This window comes from Lampetra planeri, chromosome 47 (assembly GCF_965212315.1).
Source record: "Lampetra planeri chromosome 47, kcLamPlan1.2.h2, whole genome shotgun sequence".
NCBI classification, from domain to species: Eukaryota; Metazoa; Chordata; class Hyperoartia; order Petromyzontiformes; family Petromyzontidae; genus Lampetra; species Lampetra planeri.
The window spans coordinates 3,639,571-3,656,717 of NC_136153.1; the positions used below are offsets into that span (position 1 = coordinate 3,639,571).

Sequence of the window (17,147 nt, forward strand, 5' to 3'; positions counted from 1 at the left end):
CTGTGACCCCCCACTCATCCGCGTCGCCAGCCTTGCCCGCTGCGGAAAGGCTCGAGAGGGCGCCAGGGTGGCGGTGGTGACGCTTGTGCCACTCGGCGAAAAGGGGGGAGGAGGGGGGCCTGGGTTCGCGGTCCCGGTGCAGGCCGTGACACCGTGTGCGGAGTTTGTGTGCTTTCCCTCTGCTCCGTATCGGTTTCCGACGTGACCTCTGTGTTTTTTTTTTAGGTGGACTCAAATAAACACGTGGGTGTGCGTGCGTGTACTGTGTGTGTGTGCGTGTACTGTATGTGTGTGCGTGTACTGTGTGTGTGTGCGTGTACTGTGTGTGTGTGTGTGTGCGTGTACTGTGTGTGTGTGCGTGTACTGTGTGTGTGTGTGTGTGCGTGTACTGTGTGTGTGTGCGTGTACTGTGTGTGTGTGCGTGTACTGTGTTTGTGTGCGTGTACTGTGTGTGTGCGTGCACTGTGTGTGTATGTGCGTGTACTGTGTGTGTGTGCGTGTACTGTGTGTGTGTGCGTGTACTGTGTGTGTGTGCGTGTACTGTGTGTGTGTGTACTGTGTGTGTGTGTGCGTGTACTGTGTGTGTGTGTACTGTGTGTGTGTGCGTGTACTGTGTTTGTGTGCGTGTACTGTGTGTGTGCGTGTACTGTGTGTGTGAGCGTGTACTATGTGTGTGTGTGCGTGTACTGTGAGTGTGTGCGTGTACTGTGTGTGTGTGCGTGTACTGTGTGTGTGTGTGTGTGCGTGTACTGTGTGTGTGTGCGTGTACTGTGTGTGTGTGCGTGTACTGTGTTTGTGTGCGTGTACTGTGTGTGTGCGTGCACTGTGTGTGTATGTGCGTGTACTGTGTGTGTGTGCGTGTACTGTGTGTGTGTGCGTGTACTGTGTGTGTGTGCGTGTACTGTGTGTGTGTGTACTGTGTGTGTGTGTGCGTGTACTGTGTGTGTGCGTGTACTGTGTGTGCGTGTACTGTGTGTGTGTGTGCGTGTACTGTGTGTGTGTGTGCGTGTACTGTGTGTGTGCGTGCACTGTGTGTGTATGTGCGTGTACTGTGTGTGTGTGTGTGCGTGTACTGTGTGTGTGTGCGTGTACTGTGTGTGTGTGCGTGTACTGTGTGTGTGTGTACTGTGTGTGTGTGTGCGTGTACTGTGTGTGTGTATCAGCGGGGAGCGGTGGTGTGGTGGTTGTCACGCTCCGCTACGAGCCCGGCGACCCCAGTTTGAGTCCCGCTCACGGCCACCAACACCAGTGAACCGGTCCTGGGCATCCCCTAGGTCAACTCGGCCTCAAATGAGTACCTGGTTCGGTGTGTAATAAACATCGCCAATGGGGAGACAAAGGCGGTCGGGTGCGGTGCTGGCCACCCACCACCCTCGGGTACCTGCGCGGGACTTCACAGGCGCTACTCGCTCGCAGCACTTGCCCCAAAAGTATGTTGAGGCTATACGGGGGATCTTTGTCTTTGTGTGCGTCAGGGGACCTTGATCACCCGGTTCTCCAGGACCTGGTCCAGCCACTCGATGAACGCCTCCACCGTGGCACCGCTCTTTAGCAGATCCCTCAACTCTTGGAACACAACCACCGAGTCATCTGTAGACACGTGGGTACACAAAGGGGGACACGTGACGCACACACATAACACATTACTCCTGCGGAGGGAGCTGGTAGGAACGTTGGGTTGCTCGGTCAATGGCCAGGGTCAACGGCGGCGTGGTGTATTCCGCAAATATGCCCGACTGTGAGGGCGGGCACAAGCCGGCGTGAGTAGGTGAAACGTTGAGTTTTATAAGGGCACCACGGGGTGACCAGCCCCTCCCCACCCAGCCCCACCTGCCACCCAGCCCCACCCTCCCCACCCAGCACTTCCCCACCCAGCCCCTCCGCACCCTCCCCACCCAGCCCCACCGTCCCCACCCAGCCCCTCTCCACCCTCTCCTCCTCACCCAGCCCCTCCCTGCCCGACGGACACAATAATCCCCTGTGGGCTGGTGTAACCAGGAGGTTCCTACCAGTATAAAAAATTCGTATAGCCGTCATCATCATAATATTACAGCAGAAGTTCTGTTATGCGGCATCAATTGGTAATGGACGGCTGGGCCATCGAACGAAGTCGGTGGTCACCGCATCGCATTCCACACATCTTCAAGACGACGCGTGAAATTGTCGTCATCACGAAACAGCGCAGCGGACACATACGGTTCCCGTTCGCCTTGCGGATCGTGACGATGACGACGATGTCAACGATCGTCACGGGGGGGGGGGGGTGTCGCGCGTATGGCGGAAGCAACTCCGCAACCCACACTCGGGGTCGGAGTCGAACTCGGGGTCGTCGGCGGCACCGCCGGGCGGCATGAGCAGCGCCTGCGAGCCGAGCGAGTTGAGGTCCACGCTCTCCACGTCGCGCACCATCGCGCTCACCGTCGCCTGGTCCAACAGCGTCGGCCGCGCGATCTGACCCGTGGCGGCGGGGGGGGGGAAGGAAGGGCAGAGAAGCATGGGAGGGGGGGGCGGCAAAAAGATTGGAACGACAGCGGCTCGGACCGTATCGGAAAAGCGTTCGGCACGCCATGTCCCGCGATCACACACCTCGCATCAGCAACACATCCCTCTACCCTCCCTAGGGGGTTCAGTTCCACATCCCTCTAACCTCCCTGGGGGTTCAGCTCCACGTCCCTCTACCCTCCCTGGGGGTTCAGCTCCACGTCCCTCTACCCTCCCTAGGGGTTCAGCCCCACATCCCTCTACCCCCCTAGGGGTTCAGCTCCACATCCCTCTACCCTCCCTGGGGGTTCAGCTCCACGTCCCTCTACCCTCCCTAGGGGTTCAGCCCCACATCCCTCTACCCCCTTAGGGGTTCAGCTCCACATCCATCTACCCTCCCTGGGGGTTCAGCTCCACATCCCTCTACCCTCCCTAGGGGTTCAGCTCCACATCCCTCTACCCTCCCTGGGAGTTCAGCTCCACATCCCTCTACCCTCCCTGGGGGTTCAGCTCCACATCCCTCTACCCCCCTAGGGGCTCAGCCCCACATCCCTCTACCCCCCTAGGGGTTCAGCTCCACATCCCTCTACCCTTCCTAGGGGTTCAGCCCCACATCCCTCTACCCTCCCTGGGGGTTCAGCCCCACATCCCTCTACCCTCCCTGGGGGTTCAGCTCCACACCCCTCTACCCACCCGCCCTCCCGCCCTCACCTGCGCCAGGTGCAGGAACGACGTCTGCCGCTTGAGCGACGCCGAGAAGCGCCTGGCGATGGGCAGCTTGCGCTCGGAGAGCAGCGCTGGCAGCGTCTCCAGCGACGAGCTGGCCCAGCGGTCCCAGTGGCGCGCCAGCCCCCGCACGTCCACCAGCAGGCTGCGATGACGACGACGACAACAACAACAACAATAACGGCGTCATCAACAACTGCCTCTGCATCAACAACAAAAACAACTTCTTGGTTCTTTCGGTAAAGTCACGTAGAATGGAAATAATACAAATAAAGAATAAACATGATGAAATTATTATGTTTATTTTAATTATTTTATTATTTCCATTCTACGTGACTTTACCGAAAGAACCAAGAAGATGAATCCCTGCCGTCACGAAAGCTTTAAATCGAAACAACAACAACGTCAAACTGCGGCCGCCGTTCGCCAAACTAAGCGGCGCTGACGACGACGGCGACGACGGCGCTTGCGCCAGGCTGGGTGCACCTAGACGCCGTGACGTAACGTGCGGAGGGCTCGCCGCTGGCAGGACGAGGCCAGGGGGGTGCACACCAGGCGCGCCACGCACGTGTGCACGTGTGCACTTCAAACTCATTTTGCACCGTACATAGACGAGCGTGACTGATGTGCCGAGCGAAGTGCATGAGGTCAGGGCACAGACCCAGGTGCTGTGCGACGACCGACTGAAATCGCCGGCAAAAACACATTCCTCCTGCGGAGGGAGCTGGTAGGAACGTTGGGTTGCTCGGTCAATGGCCAGGGTCAACGGCGGCGTGGTGTATTCCGCAAATATGGCCGACTGTGAGGGCGGGCACAAGCCGGCGTGAGTAGGTTAAACGTTGAGTTTTATAAGGGCACCACGGGGTGACCAGCCCCTCCCCACCCAGCCCCACCCCTCTCACCCCCACCCAGCCCCACCCTCCCCACCCAGCCCCTCCCTGCACGACGGACGGACACAATAATCTCCTGTGGGCTGGTGGAACCAGGTGGTTCCTACCAGTCTAACCCGCACCTCCCTTGGCCTGCGTGCGGTGGCTGTGGGCTGTGGCCATCAGGGGGAAGGGCGATGCCAATCGGCTGGTAATCCTCGTGGCGCGAGGGGCTGGTGGCCGCTCAACTTTCGATGCGATTGTCACAAAACCACGCGTACAACGGCTCTGCGACACGCATGCACACACACGCATGCACACGCATGCACAAAGACAAAGACCCCCCCTTCCCTATATAGCCTTAACGGACTGTTGGGGCAAGTGCTGTTAGCGAGCACCTATGAAGACCGGCCGAGTGTGGGTGGCGAGAACCACGCCTGACCGCCTTTGTCTCCCCAGTGGCGATGTTTACTACACACCGCACCCAGGACCGGTTCAGATAATCGTCACCGATGTTGGCCGTGAGCGGGAATCGAACTCGGGTCACCGGGTTCGTAGTGCTCGCGTTTATGTTAAAGCAAGGCAACAAATATGGCAGGATCTGACCCCACAATTACTACTGTTATTATATAGTTTTAACAACAGCAGCAGCAGCAGCAAGACACAACAGCGAGTGAAGGAACAGAAAATAACCGGCGTGCGCTGCTCTCAAAGTAACGGGAGATGCGAGCGAGTGAATTCGAAGGCGCGTGCGAGAGAGGGAGAAGAGAGAGGAAGAGAAAGGTATGGGAGGGTAGAGAGTGCCATAGACCCGCCGCAAACTATCCCCCACGTGCCAGCAGCTACTCCTCCAGAGGGTGTGGAGCGAAACGTCGGACAACGTGCGGTTGACGGGGCCCGGGGGAAGGGGGTGGTGGTTGCGGTGGGGGTGGTGGTGGATGTTGAGGTGGGAAAACTCCACGAACCTGTCCGGCATTTCCTGCATCGTTCCCGGGATGAGGACATCAGTGAGCACCTGCAGACGACGGCACGGGGGGGGGGAGGGGGACAACGCCGTCGGTGCCGGGGACGATCCCACGGTGCTGTCCGTCGCTCCACTGGGAAGTCCGCAACCCCGACGATGTCATTCCATTGAATCGTGTGTTCGGCCGGTCGACGTTTTTGGGCCCCGTGAAAAAAAATTTTGACGGTCGACCCTTATAACGGCCGCCCCCGATAACGTCCTCCCCCAATAACCTCCGCCCCTATAACGGCCGCCCCTACAACGGCCACCCCTATAACCTGTTGCTGCTGCCTCCCGAAGGTGGGAAACCCCTCCTGCAAGCGGTCGGCGTTTTGTGGCCCTGTTCAAAAAGGATTGACGGCCGCCCCTATAACGGCCGCCCCTATAACCTGTTGCTGCTGCTCCCTCCCGAAGGTGGGAAACCCCCCGTGCAAGCCACGCCCAGCGCGACGAGGCTGACGGTGCCGACGGCGTCGCCAAGCACCTCCCCCCCCCACCTCCCGTCCAGCGGCACACGCTCGGACAAAAGCCTGCGACGCCATGGAACGTGTGAGCACAGCTTCCTGGGTTATTTAATTGTGCCGCGGTGGCTAGGAGATGTTAACTACCTCGCCTGCTATACGGGAGGTCGTGGGTTCGATCACGACCCTGACGCTTGCTGTATATTTGGATTCATATGAAAGTTTTTTTTGGGTTAGGGCGCGTAAATATATAAATGTGTCGTTATCCCACCACCACCCGATACAGCAAATTAATACGTAAACAAAAACGTGCCAATTAGTGACTACTTCAGCCCACTGGTGTGTTGGAGAGTAAATCCACAACATTGCTAAACTGTATAATTGGAAGGGAAATAATAAAATAATATAAATATAAAACAATAAAAATTATCACGACGTTTCGACTGCAACACAAGCAATCATCATCAGGTGTGTTGCAGTCGAAACGTCGTGAGAATTTTTATTGTTTTATATTTATATTATTTTATTATTTCCCTTCTACATGACTTTACCGAAAGAACCAAGAATATGAATCCCTGCAGTCACGAAAGCTTTAAATCAAAATGTATATAATTGGAGTTTTCATGTGCTCCCCGTGGCTACGTGGAATTATCTCCAGATCCTCCAGTTTTTCCCCACGCATTTAGAGTATTTGTCCGCTATAAATGTCCACGTGACAAGCCACATCGTTGAGTTATCATTTGTGGCCAGGTCGCGTGTTAAAAAGAGCTACATTGCTCGAGTGAGCCTTACCTGGTAAAATAAAATAAAAGAGTTTAAAACAAAAATGTAACCACCCGGCCACATCCTGTCTCATCGCGGTTATCGTCACATCGGCCGTGATCTACCCACTGCTGGATGAATGTCGGCCCTCGACCGATGCAACGGAACAAACTTGTCTCGGCCGGGCGGACCTTGTACAGGATGGAGTCGCAGACGCAGACGACGTCCACCACGGCGACTTCCTCCAGGAGGGGCAGCAGGTGGCTGGGCATGCCCTGCCAGAAGTGCAGCAAGAAGTTCTGGATCTGCGGACGAGGAGGCCAAACGATAAGGACGGCGACCACGATGTGAGCGTGGCGGTGGCGATGGCGATTATGATGATGTTGGTGGTGGTGGCGATGGCGATTATGATGATGTTGGTGGTGGTGGTGGCAATGGCGATGATGATGATGATGGTGGTGGTGGTGGTGGTGATGATGATGATGTTGGTGGTGGTGGCGATGATGATGATTATAATGATGTTGGTGGTGGTGGCGATGGCGATGATGATGATGATGTTGGTGGTGGTGGCGATGGCGATGGTGATGATGATGATGTTGGTGGTGGTGGCGATGGCGATGGTGATGATGATGGTGGTGGTGGTGGTGGTGATGATGATGATGTTGGTGGTGGTGGCGATGATGATGATGATGATGATGATGCTGATGTTGGTGGTGGTGGCGATGATGATGATGATGCTGATGTTGGTGGTGGTGGCGATGGCGATGATGATGATGATGATGTTGGTGGTGGTGGCGATGGCGATGGTGATGATGATGGTGGTGGTGGTGGTGATGATGATGATGTTGGTGGTGGTGGCGATGATGATGATTATAATGATGTTGGTGGTGGTGGCGATGGCGATGATGATGCTGATGTTGGTGGTGGTGGCGATGGCGATGATGATGATGATGATGATGATGTTGGTGGTGGTGGCGATGGCGATGGTGATGATGATGTTGGTGGTGGTGGCGATGGCGATGATGATGTTGGTGGTGGTGGTTGCGATGGCGATGATGATGATGTTGGTGGTGGTGGTGGTTGCGATGGCGATGATGATGATGATGTTGGTGGTGGTGGCGATGGCGATGATGATGATGATGTTGGTGGTGGTGGCGATGGCGATGGCGATGATGATGATGATGTTGGTGGTGGTGGCGATGGCGATGGTGATGATGATGATGTTGGTGGTGGTGGCGATGGCGATGGTGATGATGATGGTGGTGGTGGTGGTGATGATGATGATGTTGGTGGTGGTGGCGATGATGATGATGATGCTGATGTTGGTGGTGGTGGCGATGATGATGATGATGCTGATGTTGGTGGTGGTGGCGATGGCGATGATGATGATGATGATGATGTTGGTGGTGGTGGCGATGGCGATGTTGATGATGATGGTGGTGGTGGTGGTGATGATGATGATGTTGGTGGTGGTGGCGATGATGATGATTATAATGATGTTGGTGGTGGTGGCGATGGCGATGATGATGCTGATGTTGGTGGTGGTGGCGATGGCGATGATGATGATGATGATGTTGGTGGTGGTGGCGATGGCGATGGTGATGATGATGTTGGTGGTGGTGGCGATGGCGATGATGATGTTGGTGGTGGTGGTTGCGATGGCGATGATGATGATGTTGGTGGTGGTGGTGGTTGCGATGGCGATGATGATGATGATGTTGGTGGTGGTGGCGATGGCGATGATGATGATGATGTTGGTGGTGGTGGCGATGGCGATGTTGATGATGATGGTGGTGGTGGTGGTGATGATGATGATGTTGGTGGTGGTGGCGATGATGATGATTATAATGATGTTGGTGGTGGTGGCGATGGCGATGATGATGCTGATGTTGGTGGTGGTGGCGATGGCGATGATGATGATGATGATGATGTTGGTGGTGGTGGCGATGGCGATGGTGATGATGATGTTGGTGGTGGTGGCGATGGCGATGATGATGTTGGTGGTGGTGGTTGCGATGGCGATGATGATGATGTTGGTGGTGGTGGTGGTTGCGATGGCGATGATGATGATGATGTTGGTGGTGGTGGCGATGGCGATGATGATGATGATGTTGGTGGTGGTGGCGATGGCGATGGCGATGATGATGATGATGTTGGTGGTGGTGGTGATGGCGATGATGATGATGATGATTGTGGTGGTGGCGATGGCGATGATGATGATGATGATGATGTTGGTGGTGGTGGTGGTGGTTGCGATGGCGATGATGATGATGATGTTGGTGGTGGCGATAGCGATGGTGATGATGATGATGTTGGTGGTGGTGGCGATGGCGATGATGATGATGATGTTGGTGGTGGTGGCGATGGCGATGATGATGATGTTGGTGGTGGTGGTGATGGCGATGATGATGATGATGATTGTGGTGGTGGCGATGGCGATGATGATGATGTTGGTGGTGGTGATCGTGATGATGTCAGCCAATGTGTTGAACGATCGGGTTTTGGAAAAGATGCTTTGAATTACAACGTTATTGACGACGTTCATGTATGTATGTACAGTATGTTGCACTTCTTTCGCGCCATACGTAGCCAACCGGGCTAATCGGAGGTGCGGTTCATGATGATGATGATGAATGTGACAATGATGAACGACTATGGCGATCTGATGAATATGCTACAGACATGTTGATCCTGCTGCTGCAGCTGCTAACGATTATAATGGTGCGGCTGCTGCTGATGATGAATGTCTGAGGATCGTGATGATGATAATGTTTGACAACAATGCTGCTGCTCTGGCTGCTGATAATGACGTACGTTGAACCTCTTTCGCACCGTACGTAACCAACCGTGCAAATCGGAGGTGCGGGAAATAATGATAATAACGACGATGACGACGATGACGATGACGATGGGATGTTGGCTATCAACAACAAGGCAACTCCTATGACTAATTGGGAATGGGACGCAAGCGTAGGATTGATCACCCTGTCGCTGGCCGCCTTTGGGGAGGGTGTATAGTGTGAAAGGCCGAAACACCCTAGGAACCAAAGGTTCACTACTGACGATGCGCTCCCAAAATTTCACCAGGCTCACTGTTCATGAACTCTTGGAAGTGCTTGCACAAAGGATAGTAACATCTCATCCTGTGTTCTTTGGAATCATAAGCTCACCTCCTCAAAGTTGCCGTTGATGGCATTGTCCAGGATGCACTGGCAGTGGGTCTTGTACATCGTGATCAGCGTGTCGGCCTGGCCCACGCACGCACGCACAGGAGGCGCGAGAGGTCACCCGCGTGCGTAACAGCGCCGTGGATTCAACTGGGTAGGGGGAGGCGAGTCCCCCGATCAGCGCGATGTCGCTACGACGCCGTTCTTGTACTCGGGAACGATGTTCGCACAACGCGGAATGCGCCCCCCCCCCCCCCCCCCCCGTTGTCTCTGTCTGTCTCTGTGTGTCGCTGGTTCTGTGTGTCTCTGTGTGTCTCTGTGTGTCCCTGTCTCTGTGTGTCTCTGTGTGTCTCTGTCTCTGTGTGTCTCTGTCTCTGTGTGTCTCTGTGTGTCCCTATCTCTCACCTTGTCTTTGTCTGTCTCTGTGTGTCTCTGTCTCTGTCTGTCTCTGTCTCTGTGTGTCTCTGTCTCTGTGTGTCTCTGTTTCTGTGTGTGTCTGTGTGGTGTCCCTGTCTCTCACCTTGTCTCTGTCTGTCTCTGTGTGTCTTTGTGTGTCTCTGTCTTTTTGTGTCTCTGTGTGTCTCTGTCTCTGTGTGTCTCTGTCTCTGTGTGTCTCTGTCTCTGTCTGTCTCTGTGTGTCTCTGTCTCTGTGTGTCTCTGTGTGTCCCTGTCTCTCACCTTGTCTCTGTGTGTCTCTGTCTCTGTGTGTCTCTGTGTGTCTCTGTCTCTGTGTGTCTCTGTGTGTCCCTGTCTCTCACCTTGTCTCTGTGTGTCTCTGTCTCTGTGTGTCTCTGTGTGTCTCTGTCTCTGTCTCTGTGTGTCTCTGTGTGTCTCTGTCTCTGTGTGTCTCTGTCTCTGTGTGTCTCTGTCTCTGTGTGTCTCTGTGTGTCCCTGTCTCTCACCTTGTCTCTGTCTGTCTCTGTGTGTCTCTGTGTGTCTCTGTATGTCTCTGTCTCTGTGTGTCTCTGTGTGTCTCTGTCTCTGTGTGTCTCTGTCTCTGTGTGTCTCTGTCTCTGTGTGTCTCTGTCTGTCTCTGTGTGTCTCTGTCTCTGTCTGTCTCTGTGTGTCGCTGGCTCTGTGTGTCTCTGTGTGTCCCTGTCTCTCACCTTGTCTCTGTCTGTCTCTGTGTGTCTCTGTGTGTCTCTGTATGTCTCTGTCTCTGTGTGAGACTGTGTGTCTCTGTCTCTGTGTGTCTCTGTCTCTGTGTGTCTCTGTCTGTCTCTGTGTGTCTCTGTCTCTGTCTGTCTCCGAGTGTCTCTGTCTCTGTGTGTCTCTGTCTCTGTGTGTCTCTGTCTCTGTGTGTCTCTGTGTGTCCCTGTCTCTCACCTTGTCTTTATCTGTCTCTGTGTGTCTCTGTCTCTGTGTGTCTCTGTGTGTCCCTGTCTCTCACCTTGTCTCTGTCTGTCTCTGTGTGTCTCTGTCTGTCTCTGTGTGTCTCTGTGTGTCTCTGTCTCTGTCTGTCTCTGTCTCTGTGTGTCTCTGTCTCGGTGTGTCTCTGTCTCTGTGTGTCCCTGTCTCTCACCTTGTCTCTGTGTGTCTCTGTCTCTGTGTGTCTCTGTGTGTCTCTGTCTCTGTGTGTCTCTGTCTCTGTGTGTCTCTGTCTCTGTGTGTCTCTGTCTCTGTGTGTCCCTGTCTCTCACCTTGTCTCTGTGTGTCTCTGTCTCTGTGTGTCTCTGTCTCTGTGTGTCTCTGTCTCTGTCTCTGTGTGTCTCTGTGTGTCTCTGTCTCTGTGTGTCTCTGTCTCTGTGTGTCTCTGTGTGTCCCTATCTCTCACCTTGTCTCTGGTCACGGACGCAGGTAGGATGAGGTGGCGGGCGCTGGGGAACTCTGGAAGGAGAGTGCCGGTTTTGGAGCTCAGCGAGTATTTACGCGTGAAGCCTCCCTGTGCACACACAGACAAAGGTCCCCCGTGTAGCCTTCAGCGGACTGTTGGGGCAAGCGCTGTTAGCGAGTAGCACCCCGTGAAGGCCGGCACGGTGCACAATTGGGGTGGGTGCCCAGAACCACACCCGGACGCCTTTGTCTCCCCGGCCGCACCAGGTACTCATTTGAAGCCGAGTCGACCTAGGGGAGGCCCAAGACTGGTTCAGATAATCGTCACTCGTGTTGGCCGTGAGCGGGAATCGAACTCAGGTCGCCGGGTTTGTAGCGCAACGCTCTAACCAAAACACCACCGCTCCCCATACACACAGACACACATAGACACGTAGCAACGCCGGTTGTGTGTTGGACAGCCAAGCCACAACATTTACACTCTGAGTACGACGTTTCGCCAGTAATTACAACCAGCTTCATCAGGCGGACAGCCAGATTTGTGGAGAAATCCTCCTGTTTCGTAGCCTTAAATAGAGGGGGTAGATGTGAGGACGTCACTTCACGTGCTAAGTTGTGTGGAGATTGATGAATGAATATAAATTACAATGGGCATCCATCACCGGTGTTGCTGTACTCGTAACGAATTGTCAAGTTCTGTTTACGTGACAAACCTTACTGATTGGCCGTGTCGGGTGGCGGCGGGTTTAACGACACTTTTATAGATACTAACGCGATCTAACCGAACAAACAATAAACACCCGTATGTATGGCTGTTATTGGTCGCGTGAAGCCTCCTGCCATGTGCTAAACTTACCTCACTCTTAATCTTGCTCCCAGAAAAGCTGCAAACACAAAGAGGGGACAGAGCAGCCAATACTGAGAAGGCACAGGGAGGCGGAATGATCTTAAATTGATCTGAACATGTCACATGGGGGGGGGGTGGCACGTGCCCCCCCCCCCCCCAATGATCTGATAGAAATCCCTAATCTCGATCGGATCATTGGGGTTTATTAGTAATAAATCTGCATTTTGCGACCCCCACTGCCACTGTGTAGCATATTATTACGCGCCAGGGACTCTACGAGATGATAGGATAATAGTCTGAGTCCATAATTGGCAATAAGTAACGGCAAAGCGGTTATAAGTGACTCACAGAATTGTGCGCAGTTGCGTAAACACAGTCCCCGACTTCCCTGAAGGCATTCACCTTCAGCGAGCGCGATGCCGATCACACGACGCGGTTCGAATTCGACCCTCGATCGACGGCTGCGCCATCGCCGCACACGCGTCAAATAAAAAGCGAGGGACAAGTCCTTACTTACTAACAACTCCTTGCTTACTAACAACTCCTTACTCGATAATAACTCCTTACTCACTAACAACTCCTTACTTACTAACAACTCTTTACTTACTAAAAAAAGCTTAACTTTTTTCGCACCACACGTAGCGAACCGTGCGAAATCGGAGGTGTGGCGCTTAAAAGGGTCAACGTGTAATGGACGACGTTTCGGGGAATGGCCCTTCTTCATGGCACGAGAAGGACAACTGCCTGAAACGTCGCCGAAGGTATATTACTCGTGACGATTCGCCCGTTGAAGCTGATCGTTGTAATAATCGGCGAAACGTCGAACTCGGATTGTCAACGCTGTGGGTTTGCTCTCCAGCACACCGGAGGTGCTGAAGTTAGTAACTCATTGGCCACGTTTTGTTAACGTGACAAGACCTCACTGATTGGCTGTGTCGGGTGGTGGCGGGTTGAACGACGCATTTATATTCGCGTGAACTAATCCAAAGATGTTTTTACACGCTTACTCACTCTGTCTGTTGTTGTTGTATCCTCAAATCTTGTAACTAAATTTTAACCCACTCCCCAATGTGGTATCGACTGCAAACCTGGTATACTTGTGTCACAACGATGACAATATTATTTTCTATCATTAAAAATAAAAAAATAAAAATGTAAACTTTATTTTTTCATACAGATACGCAGACACTGCAGCTACGCAAACTGCACACACACGCACACTGCACACACACACACTGCACACACACACACTGCACACACACACACACTGCACACACACACTGCACACACATACACACACTGCACACACACACACACTGCACACACACACACACTGCACACACACACACTGCACACACTGCACTGCACTGAGTGCCCCTAGCAAGCAGCAGCAACCCTCAGCTGCCCCCCCGTTATCTTCACCATCTGGCCTGGCGCTCGGCCACCCCCCCCCCCCCCACGAGCCCCGACATCGGCCACCCCCCACATCCGCCACCGGCTCGGCGCTTCAACAAGAAACCACGGAGCCATTAGCAAGCGGCAGCAGCAGCAGCGGGCTGCTTGCTTGCCTCGATTGAGTCCGCCCAGCTCATTGACAACTCGATTAGCCTAACAGCTACCGCCGCATCATTAACCCGCCGTGGCTCATTGAAGATGGAGAAAGTGATGGTGATTGGCAGCTCTATGGGAACCTCATTTGCCAGTAAAAAAATTATGATAATTGGTTTTTTTACCCTTCTATCTGGCAACAAAACTGGTCAATCCACTGCTGGAGGGATGCCTCCTGCCCCCTACCCCCACAACAACACGCCCCTTTGTGGGTCGTGGAGGCCTGTACCGTTAGCCAAGCTTCACCACAATTCACCACACTTCACCATAAATTCACCACACTTCTTCACCACACTTGACCACGCCTCATTCCACTGAGCTATAACACATCTCTTTTTCAGAAGCGACCTGGCCACAAATGATAGCTCAACGAAGTGTGGGCTAATCACGTGGACGTTCTTTCGCAGCCAAATACTCGAAAACGCGTGACGTTGATTCGAAACGTGTAGGGGAAAACCCGGAGGACCCGGAGAAAAATCCACGCGACCACGGAGAAAGAGAGACACGCAAACTCCAAGTATACAGCAGTCGTCAGGGTCGGGATCGAACCCACGACCTCCTGTACACCAGGCGAAGTAGTTAACATATCATAGCCACCGTGATGATGATGAGAGAGAGACACGCAAACTCCAAATATACAGCCACAGGCGGCAGTGTCGGGATCGAACCCACGACCTCCTGTATACCAGGCGAGGTAGTTAACATCTCCTAGCCACCGTTGCGCCCCTTATCTGACAGAGGGAGGGTCCTTGTCAAGAAATATCTGGCACTTCACCAGCTAAAGAGACACTGAATGTCGAATCATGTCCAGAGTTTGCTTGGATTGAACCAATGCTGCTTAAAACAACAAATCAAGGAGGCCGTGTGCCTGACGGGATGTGCCAAAAATAGAACTTCCATATTTTAGGTTCGAGAGACAAATATGTGAAAGGGGCGAGTAATCTCCACCACGCTGAAGTGAGGCTGAGCACAGACGGGTGAAGCATAGATGTACAGGACAACATTGCATCTGTAGGGGCGTAAATGAGCTGTGGGCTGTCGTGGGATCCCCCGGGACCCCTCCCAACGGGTGGGGGCTGCGGGGTGTCCTAGGATCCTCTCTACAGGCTAGGACCAGTCGAAGACAGAAGCTGAAGAGCAGCTAGATAGGACCCTGAGACCCCCAGCCCCGCTGCCCTTGTCAGGGACTCAGTGCGGCTCAGTGGTGAGACCCTGGGAACCTCTGGCCCGACGTCCTTGTAAGGGCCGGGTCAAGTGGGTCAATGGTCGGAACTCGCACCCTGGCTAGGGCGAGCTAGAATCGCCTCCCCCCAGGCACCCGTAGCCAGAGGAGCCTGAGTGTAGTCCTGTGTAAGGACACGTGATCCCGGAGGCAGTACCTCCCCAGACAGTGGTACAGGAGGACAGTGACCCTGAGTGTTCTGGGACTGTACTGCCGAGCGAGGTGTTTTAATAAACAGTGTTGCCTCCAAGAACCGTTTCTGACGTCTCCTGAATCCACAACACTACACATCTGCCTGCGTCAGCCACAGTGTAGGCCTTGAAACTGATTGGCCGTCACCAGAGACAGTCCCTTGTCCCTTTTTCGGCGTTGTCTCTCACCAGTGCTTGATCAAAGGCCGCCAAAAAACGAACAGTGCAAGGACAATGCAAGCACCAACGCATTCACCGCTCCGGTAATGCAGCTATATCTGTGGGTTTAACACGCAGGCTTTCGCGACCAATATTATTCAGAATAAACGTTTTTGGGTTGGGGATTCACTCTTCAACACACCGGTGGGCTAAAGTAGTGAACTTTTTGTCTTTTGTCAACGTGACACTTTTTTGCTGAATGGCCGTGTCGGGTGGTGGAGGGTTACGACACATTTATAAATAACGAGAAATAACCCAAAAACGTTTATTATGAATATATCTATGGGATACATTATTATCATAGCACATTTCTTTGCATGTTTCACCACAAGTATGTGTGGTTAATAAGGACGTTGATGACTTGTAATTGGTATCCATTTGGTGTTTAAAGATCTTAACGCCTCCTGTATTTATGCCAGCAAGGGTAAAACCTATTTTTAATTCATCATTACAAGGCCTTGGCACCAGGCTGAATTCTAGATCCAAGGAATGGTCACCAGCCAATCGGAGAGCCGTCTATCGAGATATCTTGGATGGATGGATGAAGAAAGTCACAAAAACACCGAGCCACACTTTTAAATTCAAGATGCCGCAGTAGCGAGAAGTTAACTACCTCGCCTGGTATGCAGGAGGTCGTGGGTGCAGTCCCGACCCTGACGCCTGCTGTGTATTTGGAGTTTGCGTGTCTCTCTCCCCGTGGTTGCGATGATTTTTCTATGGGTCCTCCAGTTTTTCCCCTCCACATTTAGAATCAACGTCACGCATTTAGAACATTTGGCTGCCTGAAATTTCCACGCGACGATAAGCCACTTCGTTGAGCTATCGTTTGTGATAGCCAGATCACTTCTAAAAAAGAGCTACATAGTTCAGTGGGGCCTTAGCTGGTCAAATAAAAAAAATGTTTCATTTTAGTTTAGCTTGGGTGCTGTGCAAGTCAAGGCCTTGGCACCAGGCTGAGTTTTCGCTCTGAGGAATGGCCACCAGGCAATCAGAGATCCGTCGACCAAGATATCTGGGCTGGATGAAGAAATTCACTGAAACAACAAACCCACGCTGTGGATTCAAGATGCTCACCGGGTGAGGCCCTTCCCCGAGTAGACGGCATGGTAGTACTCGCTGCTCTCCTTGATACCGATCCCGTAGTAGTGGTACCTGTGGTGGTCACGCAGACAGGTAACCGTATGATCGGGGCGGGCACGTGACGCTTCAGCAATGTGCAGCCACAGGGCGCCTTGCTGGATAAATGCCTGCACCGACGTCAATGTGAACATATGGACCCTGCGGATCAACTAAACCGACGTGTGTTAAATACATGTCAAGCTATGGGTCCCTATGTGAGTCTATGGGTCTCCAAATAATATATGTATCTCTGTGAGAGACTATGAATCTCCATGTGAGTCTACAAATCACACTATGTCCCACATAGTAATGCCACGGCCCACTTAATTATTTTCACCTATGGGTCTCTATGTGAGTCTATGGGCCTCTGTGTGAGTCTATGGGTTGTCGATGTTTGTCTACGTGGGTCTATCGGCCTCTGTGTCAGTCTTTGAGTCTCTATGTGAGTCTGTGGGTCTCTGTGAGAGTGTATAGGTGTCTCTGCAAGTCTATGAATTTCTGTGAGTTTATGGGTGTCTATTTGAGTCTATGGGTGTCTACATGAGTCTGTGTGTGTCTACGTGAGTCTATGGGTGTCTACGATAATCTATGGGTGTCTACGTGAGTCCATGAGTCTCTAGGTGAGTCTATGGGTGTCTATGCGAGTCTATGGGTGTCTATGTAAGTCTATGGGTGTCTATGTGAGTCTATGTGGGTCTA

At 53.0% G+C, this 17,147-nt stretch overlaps 1 protein-coding gene across 1 annotated transcript in view; it reads right to left on the bottom strand.

The window, feature by feature from the left end:
- Nucleotides 1-17,147, bottom strand: part of LOC144733444 (DNA-binding protein RFX6-like) — a 40,020-nt gene that overhangs the window by 13,688 nt on the left and 9,185 nt on the right. The window contains exons 5-13 of the mRNA XM_078615352.1: nt 16,404-16,481; nt 12,099-12,126; nt 11,244-11,351; nt 9,473-9,550; nt 6,494-6,607; nt 5,042-5,091; nt 3,193-3,352; nt 2,301-2,451; nt 1,481-1,590 (exon numbers count right to left, since the gene is read on the bottom strand). Coding sequence (XP_078471478.1) covers nt 1,481-1,590; nt 2,301-2,451; nt 3,193-3,352; nt 5,042-5,091; nt 6,494-6,607; nt 9,473-9,550; nt 11,244-11,351; nt 12,099-12,126; nt 16,404-16,481 — 877 coding nt within the window. The remainder of the gene's footprint in view (nt 1-1,480; nt 1,591-2,300; nt 2,452-3,192; nt 3,353-5,041; nt 5,092-6,493; nt 6,608-9,472; nt 9,551-11,243; nt 11,352-12,098; nt 12,127-16,403; nt 16,482-17,147) is intronic.